General features: G+C 48.9%; 1 protein-coding gene across 7 annotated transcripts in view; it reads left to right on the plus strand.

The window, feature by feature from the left end:
• Window positions 1-27,465, plus strand: part of TTLL1 (TTL family tubulin polyglutamylase complex subunit L1) — a 408,294-nt gene that overhangs the window by 225,095 nt on the left and 155,734 nt on the right. For all 7 annotated transcript variants that reach the window (XR_013606910.1, XM_078673886.1, XM_078673881.1 and 4 more), the window contains one exon: window positions 7,632-7,766. Coding sequence is in view for 6 of the 7 variants with exons in the window: in XM_078673886.1 (XP_078530012.1) it covers window positions 7,632-7,766 (135 nt within the window). In the remaining variant the exon portion in view is untranslated. The remainder of the gene's footprint in view (window positions 1-7,631; window positions 7,767-27,465) is intronic.

The raw sequence follows: 27,465 nt of genomic DNA on the forward strand, positions 1-27,465 counted from the left end.
TGTTCATCCTCCAACAGTTGAAAAACGTATAGAATAAACCGAGAAAGTCTAATTCCAACTCTTGCCAACCAGGTAAAGAGCTTCCAATCTCAAGAAATGAGCAGTCCTTGTATCATAGGCCCGAGAGGTCACCCTAAGTCCCCTTAGACAATTGAACAAAATAATTCAATCATCAGAAGTAGGTTGTTACAACAGAGGAGATTTGTGTCAGGAAATAGGATTTGCCACCTTTAACAAGCTGAAAAATATCTAGAACAAGATCGTCATAACTGCAGTACACACTCATGCATAGAGACAACTAATCACTGGAGGCTCTAGCCATAGTTTCTGAAACAGATTATAGCTCTTCAAACTAGTTCTTACTTAAAACAACTCATTTGGTGCTTAACGAGTATTAATTGGTAGGGTGTGGGAGCAAGGAAAAGAGGGTGAAATCAGGTTAAGGGTTTGCTGATGGTGCTCTACTCTGTTCCGTTTAAAGCACTCATTGTCTAATCTTAACCTATTTCTTATTTTATTGGTTAGTGACTCTGGGGAGAAAGAAATGGTTCTGGGAGTGAGTAAAGTGAAAGCCTCTCCTGTCTGAAACCCCCTTTAATTGCCCTTGGCAACTCTGATTTATTGAATTAATGGTGCAAGGAAGGAAATGGGAATTTTTTCTGAAGTCTCTGAATTAGAGGCAGAAGGTAACATAACTCCTGGTTTTTGGAAATTTTGTACTCCTGCTGTCAGCAGTACTGCTGATGATTTTCCACTGTCCTTTTCTTGAATAGTAGTAGTAACTGCCCATGTTCTGACTCTCCTCCCTTCTCTCTTCACAAGGAGGTGTAGGATAACATGGGCAGTGCTCTGCTTCTGCAGACCTCTGCTAACATGACTAAGAGCCTGGCAGCGCAGCACCGGCTCTTCTCTTTTGGAGAGGAGCGAGCACATCCGTAGGCGTAGAGTCACAGGGAAGCTGCAGAGGGTGGTATGGCAGTGTGGCAGAAGGCTAGGTAAGTAATAATATTAGGTGAGGGGAGACCAATCCTCATGTGGTGTGGGTGAGTGGCAGGACAATGGGTAATTAAAAAAATTTTGGCAGGGAAGAGGATGACAAAGCTGCGTTTGTACGGGCAGGTTGTAAAACACCAGGTAATTTTAAATATTTGTATGGGGTGAGAGGGCAGTGCTGGTGGGGGAGGGGTTTGGTGGCAGGACAAAGGTCGTTTTAAACTTTCAGGCAGAAGATGTGTTGGTAATGTCGGGAGTGGGTATAATTGGTATTTTTCAAACCGCATAAGGTGAGTGGGCTTAGACCATGTTGTGCAAACTTCTCTACTCCTATGCTGCTGCCCTGAGCACGTAAACAGGATTTGGGCTGGCCATACATGCAAAAACAATTGTAGGTGGGTAACTGAATAGTGTGCACGTTTTTAACCTCGAGTTTCTGACTAACATAAACAGTTTAAGTTTCGCTGTTAGGCATCTATAGTTCTGTATATTTATGAATGTCTTTCATACGAAGCCTCTATCGTTTACTCCGGCCATAACACAAGCTCCCATTGAGAAAAGGGGGGTGCAGGGATCAACAATGGGGCACCCTCTGCTCCCAAACGGAGGCTGCAAGCACAAGGGGGCCCTGCTGCGGGCCCCCAAGCATGCATTCCAACATGGTTTCCATGTCTGACAGGCCGGCATGGAAACCATGCATCGTAAGATCAAGAGAGGAAAGGCCTGCCCTTGAGATTACTGATCGGCTTCCGACTGCCTCCTAGAGCCCTCTGGAAGCCAGCCGGAATGACCAGCCAGTTTACTTTCCGACCGCCTAGATCATAATTAGGTGTTCAGAAAGAAAAACGCATGTCTGATTACGATGCAGCCCTAAGGGCTCCAACCTTCAGTTGCAGCAGTAATGGGCCACATCGTGATCGGCCCCATAGTCTTAAAAGCCTTCTAGGTCAGGCTAACATGTCTTTCTCAGAGCCTGTCAGCACAGTACTGCTAGTCTTCTTTAACTGAAATCAGAAAGCACAGCTGCAGGAGGGGGAAGGAACGCAGGGAATAGCATGGGCAGGTAAGTTATTTATTTTCTAGATTTGGGTCAGAGAGGAGAAGCTGTGTTATATATGACACCCCATTATTTATCAGCCCCTGTGTAGCAGTTGAAAGCAGGGGCAGATGATAGTGTGGGCCATACATAAAGTAAAAATATAGATGGATATAAAAGTGAATTATGGCGATGTTTATAACCTTGGGGTTCTGAGTGACATCTTAGTTAACTTGAGCTTTGCTCTTGTTGTCTTTTTATTGTCACTCAGAACCCTTCAGTGACAACACATATGTAATTTATTATTACCCATCTATGATTCTATATATAATTCTTTGAAGTCCACAATATACTATTAAAATGATTACTCAATTTTAGCAGTTTAGTTGTGATATTACTAGTTACCCGTTAGTAAGAAAACAATTTCTTCTCTACTGGAGTAACTTATTATAGTTCATTTGAAACATTAATATGCTCACTACTAGAAGCATCAGGAAGTAAAAGACCGACCACATAGCAAAAATACAACTGCTATTTAAACATTGAAATGAAAACTAGCTTGTCAACTCTTCAGAACAATTTTCCCCTAAAAATGAACAGTCATTAGTAGTGAACCTGTCTACATGTTACCATACTCATACATTCAAGACGAGCAATTTTGTTTGTTCAATCAATTTTTATTTTCATTTACAAAAAAAAGGCAAGGTAAGTAACAATGGTATACCTTACACTCCTGTTGCAATACATCTGGAAGAGGCAACAGTATTGGTTAGCAGTCATTAAACAAGTATGACAAAGAGATACATCAGGATCTGCATACAGAGTGCAGTAACAAGTACTTTCATAGTGTACTGTGAGGCCTGGTTCAACAGGAGTGAAACACATCAAACTGGGTGGGTCATAGGAGAAGAAAGATAGGAGTATGAGTTTGATAGAAGAGGGAAAAAGAGAGAGAGGAGGGGAAGGGATAAGAGCTTTTTTAAGTGATATGTTAAACTGCTTATAGTATGTTTATACAACAAATTACTAGCTTGATACTGGAGTGTTTATTTTCATGCTGTATATTTGCTATTTAACATATCAGCAACTAATATGATCTTTCTTATGGAAGAGCGAGAAACTTAGCTTTTAAGCTTTTTGTAAAAGGATGAGGATGTGTCCATGTATTTATTAAAAGGAATACAATACCCTCTGATGTCTTTCAAAATAATATTGCAAGGAACCTCAGAGCTCCTTGCTCTTGTTGACGCCTTGCTCCTTTGTATAGATGTGAAATTCCTCGAATACTTTTATTATACAGTAGATAACATAGAAAAAAATCAAAGTCTGCATGCTTTATACAATCATCTCTCATATTCGCAGTCTGGTTTTATCCCGTTACCTAAAATAAGAAAATTACAAAGTAACTCTACTGTAATACGTCATTACGGTTAAATTGTAACATCACAATGCTCATTGTCAGAGCCAGCACTCTTTGTTAATTGTAGTTACCTGAGCAGAATTCTTAATTTATAACTTTCTATCCTAAATCACTCATTTGCTGTTTATGGTAAATTATTTAAGTACTAAAGTTAAATGCACTAGTAATCGAGCTGTATGTTACCCACACATTGCAAAAGACAAAAGTAGTTTTGATTCTGGCTAACATTAAACTGCTTACGTGTATGAATTGCCAAGAAACTACAAGATGCTTATTGATGTGTTTTATTTATTACCTGTCACTTTTTAGGTCTTGCCTAAGACCGTGCTTCCACTATCTCTTTTAAGACCGTTGGACACTGTGTCCCAATCTTTTATGTTAAAGCACCTGGCAGGGCGTGGTATTTGTGGTTCTGTCTTACGTTGGCTTAAGTCTTTTGTACCTGACTATCACCAATCCATACCTTCCATCTTATACATTTTATACCAAGTATCTGAGACAGGTTGTCCTGCAAGGATCTGCCCTAATTCCTTCCCTGCTCAATGTTTACAATCTCCAATTTAGTTTAAAGGTGGTGCCCTATGCTGATGTCACCCTGCTTATGCTCTCCTTTCATGAGACAAACTGTGAGCTGATTGGATGAAGACCAATTGTCTAAAACTTAATTTGGATAAAAACAAAATACTTCTTTTCAAGTGTTTACCTCCCATGTGGGCTAGTACTTGGTGGCCTGCTGAGTTTAGGTCCCCTCCTACTCTGGTAGAATAGATCAGAAACCTTGGTGTTAAATTTGATACTGATCTTTTATTTCTCTCTCAAGTGAGGGCAGCTACAGGATCATGTTTTGCTCTCCTGAAAATCTTAAAGATTCTCAGCATAATTCAGGGTCATACCACAAACATCGGTATACAATCTCTGATCACTTGTCTGGATTATGCAAATGTTTTATATCTGAGCCTTCCTGATTACTTACTTTGTCACCTTCAAATAGTATCTCTCCACATTTGATGAATCTTCATTCGCTCCTGGGGGGTCAACACATTCTGTTAACTTTCAGGGCACATCAAAACAGAGGCCCTATCTATTTGAGAGATAGAGTTTGTGCATATCATCCCTCAGATGGGGATTTGGCCAGAGGTCTGCAGCATACAGACCTCCAGTCTTGTCACAGGGGTAATAAGAGATGCTCCTGACAGCGAAGTGTCCAGCCGTAGCATTACTGCGGAGACACACATGTGTAGGAGCAGCAGCAGGCAGCCCAAACCCCACCAAGCAACCCAAAGAGGCAGGAAGCGACTGCACTGCATATTGCATGTGTACCATGCGATTGCCCACATGGGCCATTGTTGGCGGTGGAGTAACCGCCCTTTGTGAAACACATTTAGGTTATGTTGCCCATGAAGGAAATGTTGTCCTGCAGTTCATTTCTGAATACCCTGGTAAAAAAGGGTTTCCCAGTTTGTGAATACTGCTACTAGTCTTGTCAATTGTTGAGGTTGTTATGTAAATGGATGCATCATAGCTTGAAAAGAATTGTCTGGCTATGTGGTCCCTGCGTCGTCACCCCTCTACTGCTCTACTTTGCTTGGGTGGGTGTCTGGCAGGTGGGCCTACGTCATCGCCCCAGGAGTCGGAATCATACAACTTCATGGATAGGCCCCTCCTGCAAGCAATGTTGTGAAGAATTTCACGTCACAACAATTTTGCATGATGTTACAGGCTCATACTGCAAGGCCCCTCCGCTTTTATGAAGGAATCAGAAGCGCGATTTCAGGATGCCGAAGGTGCATTCTATCACACTCCTGGGGCGTGTGTCCAGTGTTCTACCGTCTCTCGTGTGGGTTGTTTATATTCAGGTAGGCCATGAGGATCCATGGCCGCAGGGCAAATGCACTGTCAACTGGTGAGATAAATATAAGGGTGAGACAACATACAGAGAGTAATGTTTGCACTGATACATGTCACTTTGTACACCACATTGCATTATCTAGTTGGCATCCTTTGTAAAAGTCCCCCCTTTCTAGTCCCTGGTGAATGCCTCTGTGGAGAAAGATGTCGGGGTCCTGGATGCTCACTGGAAATGTTGCTACAAGGTCCATGATTGTGTTGTGCATTGCTGACTACCTAAATGTTTAGTAAATGTGTGCTTTTGCACGGCTCCAGAATATGTATTCCAGGTGGGATAGGGGACATATGGACACATGGTCCCGTCTATGCAGCCAATTACCTGTGGAGATCTCAATATCCTGTAAAATGGGGTTATTGTATTCTGAATTTCTATAGCATCCCTGGGCAAGTAGATGTGTTCATGTATGTGGTGGATCATGGCAACAAGGATCTTGTGAAAGAAATGCGAAAGCGCACTCTGCATCACCCCTCCAGCCATTGCGATGACATCTTGTTAACTACCAGTGACCAATAGTCGGAGGGAGCACAACACCTGGACATGGGTGGAGATCGCATTGCTGCGCTGGGTTCTGCTTTCTAGTTGTGGCTACAAGATGGCTATTAGCTCTAGAATAACATTGCTACTCAGCCTGTACTGCTGGTATATCTCTTCCTCTGAATTGTCAAACACGGTTAGCCTGACTCTAAAAATCCTCTCCTGTCTCCACCTCCTCTGCTGAGCAGCAAAAATCTGCATCCTCCTCGATATGTACAGGCTGCCATTGTGTTAAGATTTCTGATGCATTCTGGGCCTGCTTTTATAGTTTGGGCCCTGTTGCAGTTTTGGATTCATGGTACATTGCATGCGCAAATGGGCCATTTTGCGGTACTCACAAATTGCGACTTGTTTGTACATGAAGGTTATCGACTCGCTATTTTTCGGTAAACGTTTGCATTGCAGATTTCTGATTTGCGAGTGCCTGTCGTACATCGCGTACAACCCATTTTGCATGAGCAAATCGATTTGCGACCGTTTAGCGAGTAGCAAAACGGTTGTGCATCTGGCCCTTAGAGCCTGCCAATTCCTTATTATTGGTTGGTTTCATCCTCATGTTTGCTTGCTTGTTTCTCATTCATCAGCTTTCGTAGGCTTCCTTCCTCTTCCTGTGTTTCTCCATCCCCTGGAGCATGGATGCATTCCTGTGTCCTTCCACTACTTGATATTTCGGGTGCTACTATTTTCTTTTTGTTTAAGAATTCTGTGAGCGAGTGTGTGTGCTTCAGTTGTCCCCCTCGTGTACTTCATGTTTCATCTGTCTCCATCGTGTGCTCCTCCCCATCTGTGTTCCTCTCCGTCCTAATCTGTTGTCCATGTGCTTGCCCCAGCCCTCGACCACCTATGTTGTCCGTCTGCTTGCCTCCAGTACTACCCATCCAACATGCATTTTCCCTCTGCTTGCCCCCAGATCCTCCCACCCATCATTATCACAATGCTTGTCAACAGCCTCTTCTACCCGCCCCCATTACCAGTCTGCTTGCGTCTGTCCTTTCCTCCCGCTCTTTCTTATCTATGTGCTTGCCCTCAGCCCCTCCTGACCACCCCCCATCGTCTGGGTTTTTGCCATTCCCTTCTAACCACCCTTTGTTGTCCCTCTGCTTGCCCCAGCCCCTCTCACCCACACCAACCCACCCTCAATGAACCATAGGCTTCCCCATTCCTTCCACCTGTCCTCTTCCCACCAGCATCCTTTCCGCCAACCCTTCCTCCCTCTATGTTGCTTCGGGCATATACGGTAAAAAAAAAAAGCTCATTACTAATACACTTTAATTTTTTTCATCATTAGTGCGGTCCGTGTCATGGAGCTTTTATTCTACCACTTTAGGCATGTTACAGAGCAGTTGAGCTGCTGTACAGCAAGGCTGAAAAACTTTGCCCAAGTCTATAGCTCTCATAGGCGAGACTTGTTGCCTTTGCCAATGCATGTTTTATGAGAAAGAGCAAGATAACAAGGATTCAGTAGGTGATTAGAGGGGAGGGGAGTTGTGTAAACATGTATTACAAGGTATAAAATGGCTGTATTCCCTTGGTAAAATGTAATGTTGTAAAAAAGTACCTTATCCAACTTATAATGAGCTAATTGTTGTTTAAGAAGAATGGTGCTTTGATGTGTTGTTCATTGTTTTTGATCGCTTTCAATGTGTTTATTGTATTTTAGGAAATGTTGATTCAAATGGTGAAGTAAATGACGTTGCAAGGGGCAGTAACTTTTTAAATGTTTTATTTCTTCATTCTAGATTTGTTTCACAGTCATCAAAAGAAGCATATGTGATTTCTCTTTATATTGATAATCCATTACTGATTGGTGGGAAGAAATTTGACCTGCGCTTGTATGTGCTTGTCTCTACCTATCGTCCACTCAGATGTTACATGTAAGACCATTTTTAGTATCCTTTTATATCCTTTTCAATCCATTCCCTTATATACAATCATCCATTTCCTGTTGATTGATTTTGCTCTTGTCTAACACGTATACTACCTAGTACTATGGAAATAAAATGCTGCCTTACAAATGTGGCAACATTTTTTATTTTTTTTACAATTCTTTTTATTGAAACAAAGCATCAGTGGAATTCACAGTACAGAGGAAAATTATCATATCGGGTATAACACATTCGGGGGTACAGGATACTGGAATACACACGATATCAGGAACTTCACGGGGATGGGGGTACATCAAAAACAGCGTCTTTAGGTGGCACAAAGATCTCTCCTCTATATCTATTCCAAGGTCCCCATATCAAAGCCCACTTTCGAGGGCGGCCTCTTGCCATGAAAACAGTCTTCTCCCGAAACATACTCCAGTCTAAGTTGTTTTTCCAAACCTCCAAGGTGGGAGGATGTTCAGCTCCCCACAGCTGGGCAATATTCTATTTCGCTATCATGAAACCCAATGTAGCCCACCGCGTCTGTGCAGAGTTGAGGTCCGTAGGTTCCCATATGTTAAGGAGGCATCTCCTCGCTTCCGGCAGCAAGGAGACCCCCAAGACCTCGTGTATGATACTGTGAATCTTACGCCAATACTCAGTGATATACTGACATTCCCAGATGATATGAAGGAATGTACCCACGAGACCACACTTCCGTCTACACAAGCCGGTATCAGAAAGACCCATATGTACAAGTCGGGGTCCTGTGACATAGACCCTATGTAGCATTTTAAGCGAACGAGCCGCAGCCGTGCTGGAATTGCGACAACCTTCGGAGAAGACACAGCGGATTGCCAGTCCTCATCATCTAATTCTATGCCATCCTGCACCCATCTATCCCTCAACTCCCCCAGTGGATCAGCCCTATGGTTAATTAGCTTCTTGTAGATCAGGGAGATTGTTTTTTCGGGGAGCTGGCCATTCATGATTCTATCTTCGAGAGGCGAAGCCTCCGGGTGATCAGCGTCTACGGGCAGGGCCGCCTGGAGTGAGTGTCGGATTTGTGCATAGCGGAAATACTCAAGTCTCGTCAGCTTAAATTCAGCCTGCATTTCCTCGAAGGACTTAATCCTCCCTTTTCCCCAGATGTCTCCAATGGTGGAGATCCCTATCAGGTCCCACTTATCAAATCCTTTTGTCCTCCAGAGCTTACCTAACCGCTCCGAGTCAAAAAGCAGGGTGGCCAACATCAGCTTATCCCTCCACCCCAGAGAACTCGTGGCATCATGCCAGATCCGAACAGCATGCTTAATCGGGCCCGTCAAGTCCAACTTAGCTTAGAGTACAGCGCCCTATTACATCTACCTCTGGGGAGAAGCCATTTATCCATAGCATAGCTGGGATCGGCAATGGGACCATACGTTCCATGATTAATTGCGGCCAGCTGGAAGGCCCAATAGTACCGACTAATGTCAGGGAGGGCAATGCCTCCATCGTACCAGGGGAGCTTCAGCTTAGCTAAAGCGATACGGGGTCTGCCCTCCCATAGGAGACTACGCTGCAACCCTTCCACCTCACTAAAATAGCTGGCTGGCACTACATCAAGGGTATTCTGTAGGGCATAAAGGAAATGAGGCAGAGCCATCATTTTAAAGAGGGCCGCCCGTCCCAACAAAGAGAGCGGAAGTTTCCTCCAGTTGGCGATATCACTCCTAAGCCTCTTCAAAGGGGGAAGGAGATTCTGGGCATACCTGACTGCAGGGTCAAGGGAGATGAAAATCCCCAAATACTTGAACCCATCAGTATTGATTTGAATGGGACAGTGCCGAGGAGGGACCAGGGTTTCCCCCCAAAGGACAAACAACAGAGATTTCCCCCAATTAATGGAGAGCCCAGAGTTTTTACCAAAAGAGGCCAAGACGTCTCAGACGACAATGAGGGACTTCTGGGGAGAAGATAAGTAAAGCAGAATATCGTCTGCATACAAGGAAATTCGGTCCTCCCAGTCAGGAATGCCCCGAATAGATGGTTCCCAATGCAACCAGGCCGCTAGAGGTTCCAGGGCCAGCGAAAAAAGAAGGGGAGAGAGAGGGCAGCCCTGCCGAGTGCCCCGACCAAGCTGAAAGGACGCTGAGACCCGATTATTCACAACTATTTGGGCGAGCGGCTCTGTATACAGCAAACGCACCCAGCCAATAAACTCAGGGCCAAATCCGAATTTAGGCAGGACCGCCCACAAATAGGACCATTCTACAGTATCAAAAGCCATGGTTGCATCAAGTGAAACAATCACAGCCGGCTCCTGCAGAGTATGGGCCCTAGCTATCACGCCATGCAGTCTACGTAAATTTAGGGTTGTGTTCCTTTGGGGGATAAAGCCCGACTGATCCGGGTGGATCAGTTTGCTTACTACTTTCACCAGCCGATTAGAAAGAAGCTTGGCCAGTATTTTGGGCTCAGCATTCAATAAAGAAATGGGCCTATAGGAAGCACAGTTGGTTTTGGGCCTGCCCACCTTATGAATCACCACCACTGACGCCACTCTCTGATCACCGGGAAGAATCCCTTTTTCCCGGGCCTCGACAAACATGCCTTTATGGTAGGGTGCCAGCTTATCGGGTCTGAGCTTGTAGAGTTCAATTGGGAGCCCATTATGTCCCAACGCCTTACCCGAGTTCAAGGAGCGGATAGCATGAGCTATTTCATCAGCTGTCAAAGCACTATCCATAAAATCACGGTCTTTAGGGGACAGACAAGGGAGCTGTATATCGCGAAGCAGCAGATGAGTCATCTTCTGAATGATCGGAGACCGAGGCGTAAACAGTTTGGAAGTGCGCCGCAAAGCTATCGACAATACTCTGTGGGTCTGTAAGTGAAGCTCCCTCCTCTGTAACAAGTTCTGGGATGATGCGGTCAGCCCAGTCCTTTTTGTCCAACCAGGCGATGAGTTTCCCGGCCCTATCTCCCAGGTCGTAAATTCTGCCCTGCTGCTCCCTACCAAGAGCCCTAGCCCTATCAGTGACCAGTGATTTGTAATCATATTGCTTGAGGCTCAAAAGATGTAGTTTGGCTTGCGTCACTCCCTGTTCCAATTCTCCCTCCAACCGACTAATCTCAGTCTCTGCGTCAACACCCTCCCTATCCTCTCCCTTTTAGCTCCCGCTATCAGTGACAAAGCTTGACCCCTAATGACTGTCTTAAAGGCCTCCCAAAGGGACATGGAGGAGGACACTGACCCCTCATTGTCCGTAAAATAATCATCCAGAGCCTTAATGAGGTCCTTACGAAGTTTAGGGTTACGTAGATACCAAGGGTTAATGGGGGCCAACCTCCCCGCCGTCCCCGGAGTGATGCACAGCCGAAACCACAGCGGAGAGTGATCTGAGATATCCCTGGCTAGGTGAATAGCCTCAGTAATGCAAGATGCCTAAGCCGCCCGGACCATACAATAATCCAGGCAGGAGAAGCTGTTATGGGCGCCGGAGTGAAATGTGTATTGCTTTTGATCAGGGTGGAGTAACCTCCAGCCGTCAACCAGACCCATTGCGTCCATAAAATCGGGCAACCACCGCATAGCGCGCCCCGTATCCCGCGGGGGATGACTATCCATAACTCCAGAGACAACTGCATTAAAATGACCACCCAGGATCAAAAGCCCGACTGGCAACTCGAGCAGAAGCCTTCCCAGGTCAGCAAATGAAGTACTCTGCATACCCGGGGGGACGTAGACAGACAAGAGGGTAATAACACTCCCCTCGCACCGGCTCGTAATACCAACGTATCTACCCCTGTCATCCTCCCCGTGGAGTCTATTACTAAGGGGACCGTCCTTGGAATTAGGGTACCCACCCCCGTGGAGCCCGACCTGAGCCCTGAATGGGCTACCAACTTGTACCCCATTCTGTGCATGGCCTTACACGAGTTCCCTACTAAGCGAGTTTCCTGAAGCAAAACCACATCCGGCACCTGTCGCTTAAGATAGTGAAGGACCACACTGCATTTAATTTTGTCCCCCAACCCAATCACGTTCCAACTCAAAACCTTTAGTTCCCTACCCTCCATCATCATCCATCTGTGAAGAAGAAGTGACAACCCTCTGTCTGCTGCATGCTAATCAAGTACAATATGCTGATGCCATCAACAATCCACCCAACTGGTGAAACAAACTCCCCTCCCCAACAACCCCCACCCCGCTGCCCTGCCCACTAGGCTTAGCACTGCCCACTGAAAAACGCAGAGTGCCTGTCGCCCTTAAAATTCAAAAGAAAGAACAAAAAAGTTCTTAGGTGTATAGAGCATAAGAGCTCTGGTCAGCGCCCAAACAGTCATAATAATGAGTCAGATGGAAACACAGTTATCCAATTGTTATACCTCTTACCCCACCAAAGAACCCAAGGAGACGTCACGCCCCTCCCGCCCCACCCACCACCCCACCACCCCCCCACACAGCCAAGATATACGACTGGACGTCCATTTAAAAAGGCTGAGCCTCTGCACCACCATCTCCTCCCTTGTCCGCTGGAGCTGGAGAGCCCCGGAACTCAAGCCACTCCATCACTGTCTCCGGTTGATCAAAAAACCATGCCCGACAATCCGCCTCAACTCTAAGACGGGCCAGAAACAACATAGAGTACTTTGTGCCTCTCTCCCGCAGGTCACGCTTCACTGACAAAAAGGATTTTCGTTGCTTTTGCACTCTTTGCGTGAAGTCAGGAAAGAAGGCAATAGTAGTGTGTTCATATTTAAGGGGAGCACCGGCCCTCGCACACTGAAGAATAGCATCTCTGTCACGGTAGTTGAGGACTTGGGCCATCATGGGCCAGGTGGGAGCGCCCGGTCTGGGACGTCCGCCCGGGACCCTGTGTGACCGCTCAATGACGAAAAACTTGCTGAGGCCCTTCGGCTGTAGGTGCTTGAGGATGAGATCCTCGACAAAGAGGTCTGGGCCTGACCCTCCGACTTCTCAGGCACGCCCAGGATGCGAAGATTGTTACGATGGAGGCGGCCTTCATAATCATTCAACTTGAGGTCAAAGGCCACACGAGAGTCACACAGCTCCCCAACCTCCATTTGCAGCTGGGAGACATCCACCACAAGACTGGAAGTGGTAAGTTCAACCTGCTTCACCTTTTCATTCAGTTTCCCCATGTCAGCATGAATCAAGTTGATGTCTATGGCCATTGAGTCCATCTTCTGCTCCAGCGAGGTTTTAACCCCAGATATAGCATCCATGATGTCTTTAAGAGCGAGCTCCGGTTCCTTACCAGTCAGCGCCCCCTTCCCCGAGTCCTCCGACAGCCTTCCTTTCGGCATATCCTTAGTGATGGTATACCTGTCGAGTTTATTAGCTTGAACCGTTTTCGACCCCCTGGCCCCGGTGCCCTTCACACGCTCCATGTCCCGATGGACAGTGCACAGTCAGGGGCGCCCACAAGAAACAGCCAGATGTTGCTCCCAACCCAGCAGCTCGGAACATGGGCCCTCTACAGTCCGCTGTGTTCAGGACAAGTAACACACTTCATCAACAATTTAGGCGTTGAAAGGGGTCCCACAAAGGCACACAGCATAAGGGAAATGGAAACACAACCAGTCCACCACCGCAAGGGGCCACCAGCTGCACCACCACAGTACTTCCAGATATTGTTCAGCCAAGCCCTTGTGCCCACTTTCCACTCAAGTCCCTGATCCAGCCAACGCTTTTAGCCAAAAAAGTTCATCTCTATGTTCGGAGATTTTAACTATTGGTTTAACGATGCTAACGCGGGCCCCCACGCCACTGAACTGTTTGAGACACTCCTCAGCCTTAATTTGACTCAGCATGTCACCTCCCCCACTCATATCGGAGGTCATATCCTTGACCACATCTGGACACAGGGGGTGTCGCTCTCTTGTCCGATCATCTCCCCCTGTGTCTGGTCCGATCATCTATTGATCGAGTCTTCCATCTTCGTAAAAGGTCCGGTCAGGTCTCCTTCTTTGGCGGGAGGGACTGCTCGGAAATGGAAGCTCCTTGATTCATCTGCTTTCCTTTCCTCTCTTGCTGAAACCCAGCCTCCAACCACTGACATCTCAGATGTTAACATCCTCGATGCTAACATCTCCCATTGGCTCACGACGGCTAGTGACTTATTTGCACCTCTGTCCTGCTTCCCTCGAACACGCCTTAATAACTCTCATAAATGGTATAATTCTGCCCTAAAACAACAACATCTTGAGCTACGCCAACTGGAGCGTAGATGGAGGCGCAACTATCTTAGCGCCCACAGGGAGGCGTATGTGGTCGCACGGAAAACCTACAAAAAAACCATCATAACAACCAAGTCCGCCTTCATCTCTGAGAGAATTTTAACAGCCCCCAATAAATCCAAAGAGATTTTTAAGGTCCTTGGCGAACTAACATCAGACGCCAGGACACTCCCCAACCTGCCTCTCTCTGCTGAGTCATGCAATGCTCTAAATTCCTTCTTCATTGATAAGATCACCACAATTGAAAATTCTATTCCCCATTCCCTCCCTCTAATTACAGCAGTATCCCCCCCTATTAATTCCTCTACTCTGTCTCGATTCCCTATACTTGACCCGGACTCCCTCGCCAAGCTGTCTACACGTGTGAAATCTGGTTCCCCGAAGGACTGCTGTCCCCCGTCTGTGCTCCGTGACATTTGTCACACCCTTCCACAATGTATCCTCCCCTTACTCAATTCTTCCCTTAGTTCTGGCACATCCCTAGGTCATTCAAGGAGGCCGTACTGGTGCCCCTGCTAAAGAAACCTGGCGCGGACCCAGCGGTTCTTGCGAACTACCGGCCCATCTCCCCCTTGCCTTTTTTGTCCAAAATCTTGGAGGCACATGTCACCACCTGCCTCTCGCAATTTATCGAGGAGTCCAACTTCCTGGCTAACAACCAGGCCGGCTTCAGACCAGCCCACTCCACAGAGGCTGTGATTCTCGCCGTGCTGGACAACCTTAGAAGTAAGACCGACAGAGGATTACCCCAGGCATTAGTCCTACTTGACTTATCGGCGGCATTCGACACGGTGGACCACAACATCTTACTCCACCGTGTCGAGTCCGCCGGAGTCCATGGGCCTGCCTTGTCCTGGGTTAAATCCTTCTTAGAGGGGAGATCTCAGGCAGTCAGGTTGGGCCCTTTCAGCGCCACCAGTGTTCCGTCATCCTGCGGGGTCCCTCAGGGCTCTTCCCTGTCCCCCCTTCTCTTTAATTTGTACCTTTTACCCCTCCTTCACTCTTTAGGCAGGTGGGATGTCACCATGTTTAATTACGCGGATGATTTGCAAATTATTTTTCCCCTTACCTCCCCTGACGCTGTCTCTAACTTCCAGTCGGCCATGACACACATTCAGCACTGGATGTACCAAAACCAACTAAAGCTCAATCCGGGCAAGACTGATCTCCTCCTTCCTGGGAGAAGCGCCTCTTATTGGGGCCCTCAGTACTGGCCTATCGAGCTTGGTACACCTCCTTCCCCTGCTGACTGTGTAAAGAGCCTCGGGGTCATTATTGACTCCGGCCTCACTCTCAAGGCCCAGGTAAGTGCAGTAACATCTTCCTGTATGTTCCAGCTATACAGGATACGGAAGGTTGCCCACTTCCTGACTCCCGAAGCCCTGCTACAAGTTATCATAGCCTTGGTGATGTCCCGTCTGGACTTCTCAAACTCAATTTACCACGGCCTTCCCAAATCCCTGTTGTCCAGGCTACAAATTATTCAGAACCAGGCTGCCAGACTCGCACTCAAACTTTCCAGATGGCAGTCGGCCCGACCTCTATTGTATCAACTTCACTGGCTTCCAGTCAGTGAAAGAATAGCTTTTAAGGTCCATTGCCTGGTCTTCAAAGCTCTCACCGGTCCATCTCCTGCCTTCCTGAAGTCCCTGATTACTCCATACCGTCCCTCTCGAGCCCTAAGGTCTACCCATCTTCATCTCCTAGTTGTTCCCCGCGTTAAACTCACTAGATCCGGTGGTCGTAGTTTTTCTCACCTGGCCCCTAAGATGTGGAATTCCCTTCCACTTCCACTTAAGACCTCTTGTTCCCTCCTTGCTTTTAGGAAATCCTTTAAAACTTTTCTCTTTTCCCATTGCCACTAAATTCCTTCTGTTTAACTTCAGGATCCTTTGTAGCGCCAGGAAACTCACGGTGACAGTGCGCTCAACAAATACCTCTTAACAATAACAATAACCTCTTAACAATCTCACTGACAGCTGGCTGCCCAAGTAGTCCACTGCGCCTCCCGAAGATCAGACAGAGGGGGAGTGCATTAGGGCGGGGGGTCCTTCAACAACCAGAGGGCCGCCAAACAGAACGATGCTACGAAGTCAGGGCCCACCGCCTCACCACACCTCAAAGCTGCAGCATTTCTCCAACGAAGAAAGCCTCCCCCTCTCGCATCAAGAATAGCACACTCCCCTGGACCTCACAGGCAATGGTCTTCATGTGCTGGCAGTTGTGAATCCCACCTCTGCACAGCGTCCCAAGGGCCCCGCCAGGAGGGGCGGGGGGGCACAGACAAAACAGCCGTTGAATGTAAATGTCCCCGGGGCCAGCTGTCCGCCCCGCACCACCAAGACCAGTGGCCCCCACCACCAGGAAATGCAGCTTGCGCCACTAGTACTGCAGGCAGGTCGAATTGTACAGCAAGGTGGGGGGGAGGGTTTCACATTACCATGAGCGTGACCGGCGGGGGGCCTCAGGAAGCTGCTGTGCGTCCCACCAACTCCGTGGTGGCAAGGAGTCCTTCAAGCCTCGAAATGCCCCGCTGAAGAAGCAAAGAGGGGGAGTGGGGCCGGTCCCCACAATAACCTCTTCACCGCCACCATCCAGGGTCCGTCGGGGGAGGGGGGGAAGGAACAGCGGGGAACCAACAGTCAAAGGAAGGGGTGGGGGGAGATCCACACTCTACCCCGGGGCCGGCACTCAGTGGCCAGAGCGGCGTCCGCCTCGGCCGCAGCTGACGCAGCACCCCCTCGACCACCGCTCCTCTCTCCAATCCGCCTGATCACTGAAGGAGCACCGAGCCACACAGGCCAGCTGCAGCGCCGGACTCCGGCGCCGATCGATCCTTCTCGCGTCGCGGCTCCACCTTCCGGCCGAACCGGAAGTTGCTGGTTCTCGGGCCCGAGCTCCCACTGTGGGCCCCGGCTTTGAGGCCCACACTCGACTGTCTGCAGGCCGCGGCTACAAAACCGCTGCAAGGGCTGCAAACGCCCCGGGACCGGCGGACCGGGCTCCGTCACCCCTCCGGCACCGGGGGAAGCACTCCGGACATCAGCATGGTCTTTGAGGATTAATTTCCGGGCTCACCGAGCACGGAGCTCAGAGACTACTCGGCATTCTGGATCGCGCTTGGCCACGCCCCCCAAATGTGCCTACATTTTAATGTACTATTTTCTCTACATAATGTGCAAATGTAATCTCTTTCACATTTGTATTTTAGTTGTAAGTCTTGTGTGTTTTTGCATAATAATTTAGAACTAGTTAGACTATATAATTTTTATTTTGAAGAATATTGTTTGGAAGGTGTCAGCAAACAATCTCAGTTCTGAAAATTATCAGATGTCCGCAACTTTCTCAAATAAATAAGACAGATATCCATCACTGACCTGCACAACATCTGTCTTTGGAGCTTAGGGTCTGACAGCTGTGTGACTCATGCAGGAGCAGGCACACCAAAGCCATGGAAAAGGATGCAAAACTGTTTATGGCCCAAGCCAGAAATGATCGAAGGGCTAGGAGGAAATCGGCTGTCACCATAGTTGAAATTGCTAGCTAATAAAATGGCAACACAACTCAGAGTGGCACCCAGTTTCCAAGAGTAAGTCAAGTCAAGTCAGCTAAAAAGAACCTGCTCCCTTTCGCCTGTGTGTATTTCCCTATAATGATGGCTAAGTTTAGCCTCTGCTCAGTTGTTCCCAAGCCCTCCCGAAAACCATATTGGATATCGTAGAGGACTTTGTTTTCCTCTGTCCAGGCCTGTAATCGTTCTGAGATAATTCTGCCCACAACTTTAACCAAAGAGTACAAAAGTGAAATGGGCCTATAACCGCCCGGGTCCTGACGATTACCTTTTTTAAAAATGGGAACAATCACTTCTTCAGTCCAGGTATCCAAAAAGTGAGCGGAAAAATAGGCATTAATTACCTGAGTAGCAATAGTGCCCCATAAAGACAAATTAGCCTTGAACAAGTCAACCGGCACGCCATCGGGCCTGGTGCTTTACCCCCAAGACTTGCAGAGATAGCTCGGTTTACTTCATCTAGTGAAAACTCAAGGTTGCAATAATGCATGTTAAAATCTAATAAATGTTCTCCGTACTGGGTTCAGAGTTCTCACCAGAATCATAAACCCTAGTAAAATGATCAACCCAATGGTCCTCGATAATAGCAGCAATTTCCAAGGACGGGCCATCTCCTGGGTTCAAAAAGGTGCTTTGGCAGCTTTTAAGAAAGCCGAGCTGTCCCCATTAACGAAGCTTTGAACAGAGCTTCCCAGGCTTCATCAAGTAGTTCCGTTTTTCGCATCTTGAGGGCTAATCTATAATTGACTCTTGCCTGCCTGACAGCGTTAGGGTTTCTTGGAGTCTTGTGTAGTGCTTTTTTTAGGTTTTATAAAATTGAGTGCAATTTGTATCAAACCAACCCTGGGTTTCCTTCTATTTGAGCTCTGCGCATGTAATACCTCCCTCACTGCTGCTGAGATCAGCTGAAAAGAGGTCAAAATGTTGACTTGAACAGCTATATCAGATAGACATGTCTCTACATCTGTTTTACACTTCTGTATCACTCTTTTTGTTGCCAAAAGAGGGTCCACTAGTGACCAGCGCAAGGTGTACCCGTTTGTCTTGCCCAATGTAATATCAGATATCGCTTGGTCAGTGTTATCATGCCTCGCCATCTTATTTAATGGCAGTGATATGCAATAGCATAGTGGAAAATGGTCACTAAGTAAAATATCTCCGACAGAGAAAGAACGAAATTTAGAGGCGTGGTTATTTGTCAGAAATACATAGTCAACAGTACTACAGAGGCCTCTTCCATTGAAGGTATAACCCATAGGGGCTGGTCGGTCACAAATTTGATTTGCAAAACCTAAATCTAAGATGAATATCATTTCATTATACAAGTCCCCCAACATGGAGTGGCAAAAATGAGTATTACTAGTGCTCTTTTCATATGTTAGACCACACTGCTTTCCATCCTCATAGGGGCATAAAGAACAATTAAAATTCCCACCCAGAACAACCATTGTGTCTTTTATACTTTCACTATATATAGTCATCACATCCAGGGTCAGTTTTGTTACTACCACACCCAAATTTCCAGTGGGAATATTGTTGTACAAATGTACCATTAACATATGTTGCCTTGTATTGAGGTCCACTACGATTAAGAGTAAGTCATCAAGGCACTACCCTAAGCCTCAGGACTCCTTGTCAATGCCAGAACTGGTTCTGGTACTCCAAGAGGAGTTGGTGTTTGCGGTTCCTCCAAACCAAGCACCAGCCCCCAGGCACTCAATGCTTGTAGCTCTGAAGCCTAGCATTCTCAGCCTTACCTGGATTTTATTTCTCCCGGGACAGACCCCCCGTTTTTCCTTAACGTTTTACATCTTTGGTACGGCAATGATTTCCTGTGGAACGCCTTCAGACTCCGCAGGTCCTATGGGCTTATCCTTAGTGATGCTGCTGGCAAGATTTTCCCCAGCCCTGGTCGATCCCTTCATGCCCTTGCCGACTATTTCTCTGCCTCTGTCGACTTCTCCACTTATAGCAGTGGCCGGCACCATATCCAATAGTTGTCCTGATGAGGTCTTCCACTTCTCCACTGACTCCAAACCACCCTTCACTGTGCCATCCCGATACCACTGGTGCCAGTTTTGATGGAGACACCAGCCCCATTCTCCCTAATAGAGCTCCCAGACACGGTAAACAAATCTTGGATGGTGATACAGGTGACCTGTTCTCAGGACACCCCCGCGCCGCACGGCCACCAGCTGTGTGTGTGCCCCTCGCCTCGCTGCTGCTCGTAGCCTCGTTGTGCCAGCCTCTCCGCCCTAGCTGCCTGCCTCGCTGTTCTCGCCCCTCCGCCGTGTTTGCATGTTGTTGTTGCATTGCCTTTTTGTATTTCACTACTGTGCGTGTTGTAGATATAGCCCTGTTGTAATTTCTACTGTTGTCACCCTGTGCGCATTGTAGATATAGCCTTGTTGTTAATTCTTCTGCAGTCCCCCTGTGCCCTGCCCGCCCCCCTCCCCGCTTCCCGCCACCGTTCACGCGGCCACGCCCCCTTTTCGTTTTGTATCCTCCCCGCTCCCGCCTCCCAGCTGCTCCTCCCTCCCACTTGTCCATAAATGGCGACCGCGCGGCGCAGGTGAGTGTGACCTGTTCTCAGGACACCCCCGCGCCGCATGGCCACCAGCTGTGTGTGTGCCCCTCGCCTCGCTGCTGCTCGTAGCCTCGCTGTGCCTGCCTCTCCGCCCTAGCTGCCTGCCTCGCTGTTCCCCGCCCCTGCGCCGTGTTTGCGTGTTGTTGTTGCATTGCCTTTTTGTATTTCACTACTGTGCGTGTTGTAGATATAGCCCTGTTGTAATTTCTACTGTTGTCCCCCTGTGCGCGTTGTAGATATAGCCTTGTTGTTAATTCTTCTGCAGTCCCCCTGTGCCCTGCCCGCCCCGCTCCCCTCTGCCGTTCACGCGGCCACGCCCCCTTTTCGTTTTGTATCCTCCCCGCTCCCGCCTCCCAGCTGCTCCTCCCTCCCACTTAGCCATAAATGGCGACCGCGCAGACGCGCAGCGGTTATGCGCTGCGGACGCGCCGATTGTGCGCCGAAGGCGCGCCAAAGGCAAGCCCGTCTGCGCCCGTCCGCGCCTGGACCGCGCCCAGCGCCAGGACCCCTGGCCCCAACCGACGCCAGACAACACGACTGACCTACGACACCGCCACCCTTAACGCACTCAACGCCGGTCCAACCCCCGCCTGCTGCCGAGCCACTCCGAAACGCACCCACGGACCCTTCACCTGCCATGCCTGCAAATTCACCTGCATCCGGACCTGCACCGCTCCTGCCAAGCCGAGCGCCAGCAACAACCACCTCAAGTGCATCCTGCTCAACACCCGCTCCGTCCACAGACACGCCGTCGAACTCCGGAACCTGCTCGACACCACATCACCAGACGTCGCCTTCCTCATGGAAACCTGGATGAACGCCTCCTCAGCGCCCGACATCGCCATCGCCATCCCGGGCGGATACAAGATCGTCCGGAGGGACCGCGTGAACCAGACTGGAGGAGGCATCGCCATCGTCCACAAGAACACAATCCGCATCACGACCGACGCCGACGACACCTACGCCGCCGCCGAACACCTCCACTTCCAGATTCACAATGGACCAAAGACGACCCTCAGAGGCACCCTCGTCTACAGACCCCCGGGACCACGCACCCAATTCAGCGAAGACATCGCTGACTTCATCAGCCCACACGCCCTCCCCTCCGCCGACTACATCCTCCTAGGGGACCTCAACTTCCACCTGGAGAACAACAAGGACCGCAACACCGTCACCCTGCTGGACAACCTCGCCAACCTCGGACTCAAGCAACTGGTCAACACCCCCACCCACTACGCCGGCCACACGCTTGATCCCGTCTTCTCATCCAGCAAGCACATCGCCTTCAGCCACTCCACCGGACTTCACTGGACCGACCACAGCTGCGTCCACTTCAGCTTCAGAAAAACCACCACCCACAACAGGTTCCTCACAGAAACTGGAGCAAGATCACCGCTGACCAGCTCACCACTTCCCTCTGCCAGAACCCACCCGCCAGCACACCGGACCCCAACGAAGCAGCCCGCAACTTCACGCACTGGCTGACCGCCTGCGCCGACGACCTCGCACCACTGAAGAACCCTCCCAGCAACCCCAGAAGCAAGAAGGCCCCCTGGTTCACCGACGAACTCAAGGACTCCAAGAAGACCTGCCGCACCCTCGAGAAAGCCTGGCTCCTCGACCGGACCACTGACAACATGACCGCCCTCAAACACGCCACCCGCAAGCACCACCAGCTCATCCGCACCACCAAGAAGAAATCACTGAAGGATTGACTGGACAACAACGCACACGACAGCAAGGAACTCTTCAGCATCGTCAAGGAGTTCTCCTTCCCCAGCACCGGCAACAACGACATCACCCCTTCACCAGATCTCTGCAACTCCCTCGCCTCGTTCTTCCACCGCAAGATTGCCGACATCCACAACAGCTTCTGCGCACCATCCACGCACCCAACCACAGAACCAACGCACCCCACCGCCACCCTACGCACCTGGACCACGGTGACCACCGAAGACACAGCCCGCACGATGAACACCATCCACTCCGGATCTCCGACTGACCCCCGCCCCCACCACGTCTTCAACAAGGCCGACTCCACCATCGCACCCCAACTCCGAGACGTCATCAACACCTCCTTCGACACCGCCACCTTCCCGGAGAGCTGGAAGCACGCCGAGCTCAGCGCCCTGCTGAAGAAACCAACAGCGGACCCAACCGACCTCAAGAACTTCCGCCCCATCTCTCTCCTCCCTTTTCCTGCCAAAGTCATCAAGAAGATCGCCAACAGACAACTTGCCGCCTTCCTCGAGATGAATGGATGCCTCGACCCCTCGCAGTCCGGTTTCAGAGCCAACCACAGCACCGAGACCGCCCTCATCGCAGCCACCGACGACATCCGAGCCCTTCTCGACAACGGGGAAACAGCGGCACTCATCCTCCTGGACCTCTCAGCAGCGTTCGACACGGTCTGCCACCGCACCCTAGTCCAACGCCTCCGCAACACCGGCATCCAAGAGAAGGCGCTGAAGTGGATCATCTCGTTCCTCGCCGGAAGAACACAGAGAGTCCGCCTCCCCCCGTTTCGATCCGAGGCCACCGAAGTCATCTACGGCGTCCCGCAAGGATCATCACTCAGCCCCACCCTCTTCAACGTCTACATGAGACCTCTCGCCACCATCGCACGCCAACACAACCTCAACATCATCTCCTACGCCGACGACACCCAGCTGATCCTCTCCCTCACCAGAGACCCCCACACCGCCAGAACCAGCCTCCACGAAGGGATGAAAGACGTCGCTGAGTGGATGAAGAACAGCCGCCTGAAACTGAACTCAGACAAGACGGAAGTCCTCATCCTGGGACCATCACCCTCCGCCTGGGACGACTCCTGGTGGCCCCCAGCCCTGGGTACCGCCCCCAAACCTACAGACCACGCACGCAACCTGGGCTTCATCCTGGACTCCTCCCTCTCGATGACCAGACAAGTCAACGCCGTCTCCTCTTCATGCTTTCACACCCTCCGCATGCTCCGCAAGATCTTCCGTTGGATCCCGACCGAAACCAGGAAGACGGTCACCCAGGCCCTCGTCACCAGCCGACTGGACTACGGAAACACCCTCTACGCCGGAACCACAGCCAAGCTACAGAAATGACTCCAACACATCCAGAACGCCTCCACCCGACTCATCCTGGACATCCCCCGACGCAGCCACATCTCCGGCCACCTGAGGGACCTACACTGGCTCCCCATCAACGAGAGGATCACGTTCAGGCTCCTCACCCACGCACACAAGTCTCTCCACGACCTGGGCCCTAAGCACCTCAACGACCGCCTGACCTTCCACACGCCCACCCGCCAGCTACGGTCTGCTAGCCTCGCCCTCACCGCCGTACCACGCATCCGAAGAGCCACCGCCAGAGGCAGATCCTTCTCCTACCTGGCGGCCAAGACATGGAACTCCCTCCCCGTCCACCTTCGACTGACCCAGGACCACCTCGCCTTCAGGAGGCAACTCAAGACCTGGCTGTTCGAGCAGTAGCGAACCCCTTCCCCCAAGCGCCTTGAGACCCTCCCGGGTGAGTAGCGCGCTATACAAGTGTTGTGTTTGATTGATTGATTGATTGACACAGAGGTTTGCAGAAGAGACCAGATTCTTCGTTGGTGGGGATTCTGATACTCGAGTACCTGACGAAGGACACCGATAATGGAGATGACCAATCTATCTCCATGGACCTCGATTTCTCAGCCTTGAAAGATGGCAGTGGTTTAGAGGCCTCCCCTGAGTGGGAGTTACAGAAGTCACATCCTACCTCCTCATGATATGGAAGACAGCAAAAGTTCTGTATTTCCCCTTGCCATCCACGGAGGTCATAACTAACATTCTGACACACGTCCTTCACCCTGCGTCTCAGGTAACAAAACTCTTGTTACCTTTTAATGATGCCATCGTAGAGCTAGTCATGTCGGCTTGGGAAACCCAGACTTCGCCCCTGCTGTTAGTTATTTAGTGATTATTTACAACAAGGGGTGGTGATGGACAGAATCTCTGAATTAAGCAGAGTACTCTCACCCAGTCAAGAGATCAGGGCTAGATCCAACACCGTTTTTTAGCTCATTGCACCAGCCCAGTTTCAGAACCTGGCTGTTTGCAAATTAGTCTGTCCCTGGCCCAGTGCATCATGGGAACAGGGCAGACCAGACTACAAAAGCCAATTCTTACACTGGGAAGGAAACAAGCTTCCGGGACCGGTTTCTGGCATTTCAGCCGTCTTCGGCCCGGCTTGCTTGAATCCTGATGGTGCAATGAGCAAGGGACTCACATATAGCCAGGTTCTGAGCTGGGATGGGGCAGTGAGCTAAATAACGGTGATGGATCAAGCCCTGATCTTTGGACTGGGTAAGAGTGGTCTGCTTAATTCAGACCCTCTGTTCATCACCACCCCCTTTTCTGAATCGTTAGTTATTTAGTGGCCAGATGATATAGGCTAGACACAAGTGACCCGGCTTTCCTATAGACTTTTCCCTCCGTGGAGAGCCTAGTGGTGCAAATGTCTTGTTCTTCTAAGTTATTTCCTAATATGTTTCCTACTATTTCTTCGTATAGAGACTTGGAGAAAATAGAGCACCTAGTCAAATAGTTGTGCCCATAGGGAGTATGACCCTAATGTCTCTCAATGACACATGCCTAGTTGGCTGTTACTCCCATGCTCTATGGGACATGGTTCGATTGGTGATCCCAAACCTCCAAGAACTTCTACAAGGGCACTTTTAAAAAGTGGTGTCAGAATGGTCAGGCCGCTGTGAGACAGATCCCCCAATCAGCCCTAAACATGGCGGACTCTGCAGCACCTGATTTGGGAACTTTTGTGGCTTTCAGATGGTTGCGAAACTTGGGGTTCCGCAGCAATGTCCAGGTGACCCAAATAAACCTCCCTTCGATGGCTTGCGACTGTTCAGGGGCGAGGCTAATTAAGCTCTTGAGTGGTTTATAAACTGCAGGGTCACTGTTACACCCCTAGATCTCCAAACCCAGCAGTGGGAATTAGAGGGAATTCTATAGGGTTTTGTGGGTTCACAAGAGGCTTTTCCTTCTGTGGCAGACGGGCCAGCACAACAATAACCACAACAAAACCCCTTGTTAAAACAATATTATAGTCGCAGCAAGTGTAGAGGCTGAGTTTCACTGCCTCCTACCTCCTCACCGTCACTGGTAGGAGAGAAGCCCTAGTTTCATTTTTTCAGGGCACATGATGCCTGTTGAAGGATGGGTATGCTCCTATCCACAACCCTGAAAGGCATTAACTCCTAATCACTGGCTCTTGCAAATTGTGGAAAGAAAGTATGCTCTGCCCTTCCAACGGGCCCCTCTGCTCATTCCCCCATTTCCCTCCTTTCTGCAGGCCATCTACACATCGGTTAGTGGAACATCTTCCGGGAACTGACAACGATTTTGCAAACCTCCTCAGCAGCATTTGGCATCAAGTCCAGGAGTGGGAAATCCACCCCTGAGTCCTCCTTTCTTACTTCCACAAGTGGGGATTCCCACATATGGACCTGTTCTCAACTGTAGATAATGGAAAATTCCCAAACTTCGTGTCCAGGTTCCCACACCTGCTATCCAAGAGCAATGCTTTATGGATGAACTTCTCAGGGATATTTGCATATGCTTTTCCATCTCTTCCTCTTCTTCCAGTTCTAGTTCAGGTCTCAGGCAAACCGCTCTCCCATACTAACACTTGTAACTCCCACATGGGCCCAACAGCCCTGGGTCACAACACTACTAGAACTATCAGTAGTTCTGCCACAAGAAGAAGGCCCCTCAACCCGGAGCTTATCACTCAGAACCATGGAGAAGTCAGGCAGCAAAATCCCTAGGAACTCAACCTAGCAATTTGGCTCCTGAGGTCACAGAATTCGGTTATCTCTATCTCCCATCTGAACCTATGATCATTCTCAAAGAAGCTCACAGGCCTACTAGTAGAGCATGCTATGCAGCTAAATGAAAATGATTTGTTACTGTCATTATAAAAGTATAAATCTATTGAATGCTACAACACAGAACATTGTTACTTGTTGCACCTACAGCTTTCTGCCCTTGCATTCACATCCATATGCTTACATCTAGTGCAGTGGCTGCCTATTTGCAAATAGGCAAAACCTTTCTTTGTTCAAAGTACCAGTTATCAAGGCCTTTATGGAAGGTCTTAAAAGAGTGATTCCACCCCGGGTTCCATGTCCAGCGCCCTGAAATCTTAACATTGTTCTTACAACATTGATGGGTCTACCATTTGAACCACTGTATATCTGCTTCCTTTCATTTTTGTCCTGGAAAGTTGCTTCCTTAATTGCCATTACTTCACTCGTGCTAGTGAACTCCTAACACTAACCTTCGAAGAGCCTTTCTTACATCTCTGCAAGGATAGGGTAGTCCTTCGCACCAACCCAAAATTCCTTCAAAAGGCGGTCTCTCATTTCCACCTTAATCAATCAGTTGAGTTACCTGTCTTCTTTCTGCAACCAGATTCTGTTGCTAAGAGAGCTCTACATACATTAGATATTAAAAGAGCCCTTGTGTACAACATTGACAGGACTAAAGACTTTAGAAAAACCAAACAACTTGTTGTTGCTTTTTAGCCCCCTCATAAAGGAAAACCCATATCCAAATCAGGCATTGCCAGGTGGATAGTTAAATGTATTAAGACATATTACGCTTAAGCCAAAAGAACTTTACCTACACCCCCTATGCCACACTCTACTCGCAAAATTGGTGCTTCTATGGCTTTACTAGGCAACATCCCACTAGCTGATATATGCAAAGCAGCTACATGGCCTTCACCACACACTTTCACTAAACATTATTGTGTGGATCTTCTAGCACACCAACAATCTAATGTAGGTCAGGCAGGGCTACGTAGACTCTTTCAAACAACTGCAACACTCAGGTTAGCCACTGCTTTAGTGGGCACTGCTATACAGTTTATGCAAAGCATGTGCATGTAGAGTCACATGCTTCGAATGGATAATGTTACTTACTCTGTAAACATCTGTTCTTGGCATATAGGGCTGTAGATTCACATATGCCCACTCTCCTCCCCCGAATCCTTTGGCCATTGCAGTTCCTTTACTTTTTTCATATGCATGAACATCTCTTTACTTACACTTACATTACACTTCATTCAGACCAGATGAAGATTAGTTTGGGGGTACTTTGCGTGGCATTTTGGGCAGGAACGGAAAGGCGTTCATTCCACACCAGCAGGGCATCCTCTGGTGAACTTGATGTAGATCGGAAAATGGAGGCCCCAAACGGCGATGCTCTTGAGGGCCATGGGTGAAGAGTGTCAATTCGATGAGC

Source organism: Lissotriton helveticus, chromosome 1_1 (genome assembly GCF_964261635.1).
Source record: "Lissotriton helveticus chromosome 1_1, aLisHel1.1, whole genome shotgun sequence".
NCBI lineage: Eukaryota > Metazoa > Chordata > Amphibia > Caudata > Salamandridae > Lissotriton > Lissotriton helveticus.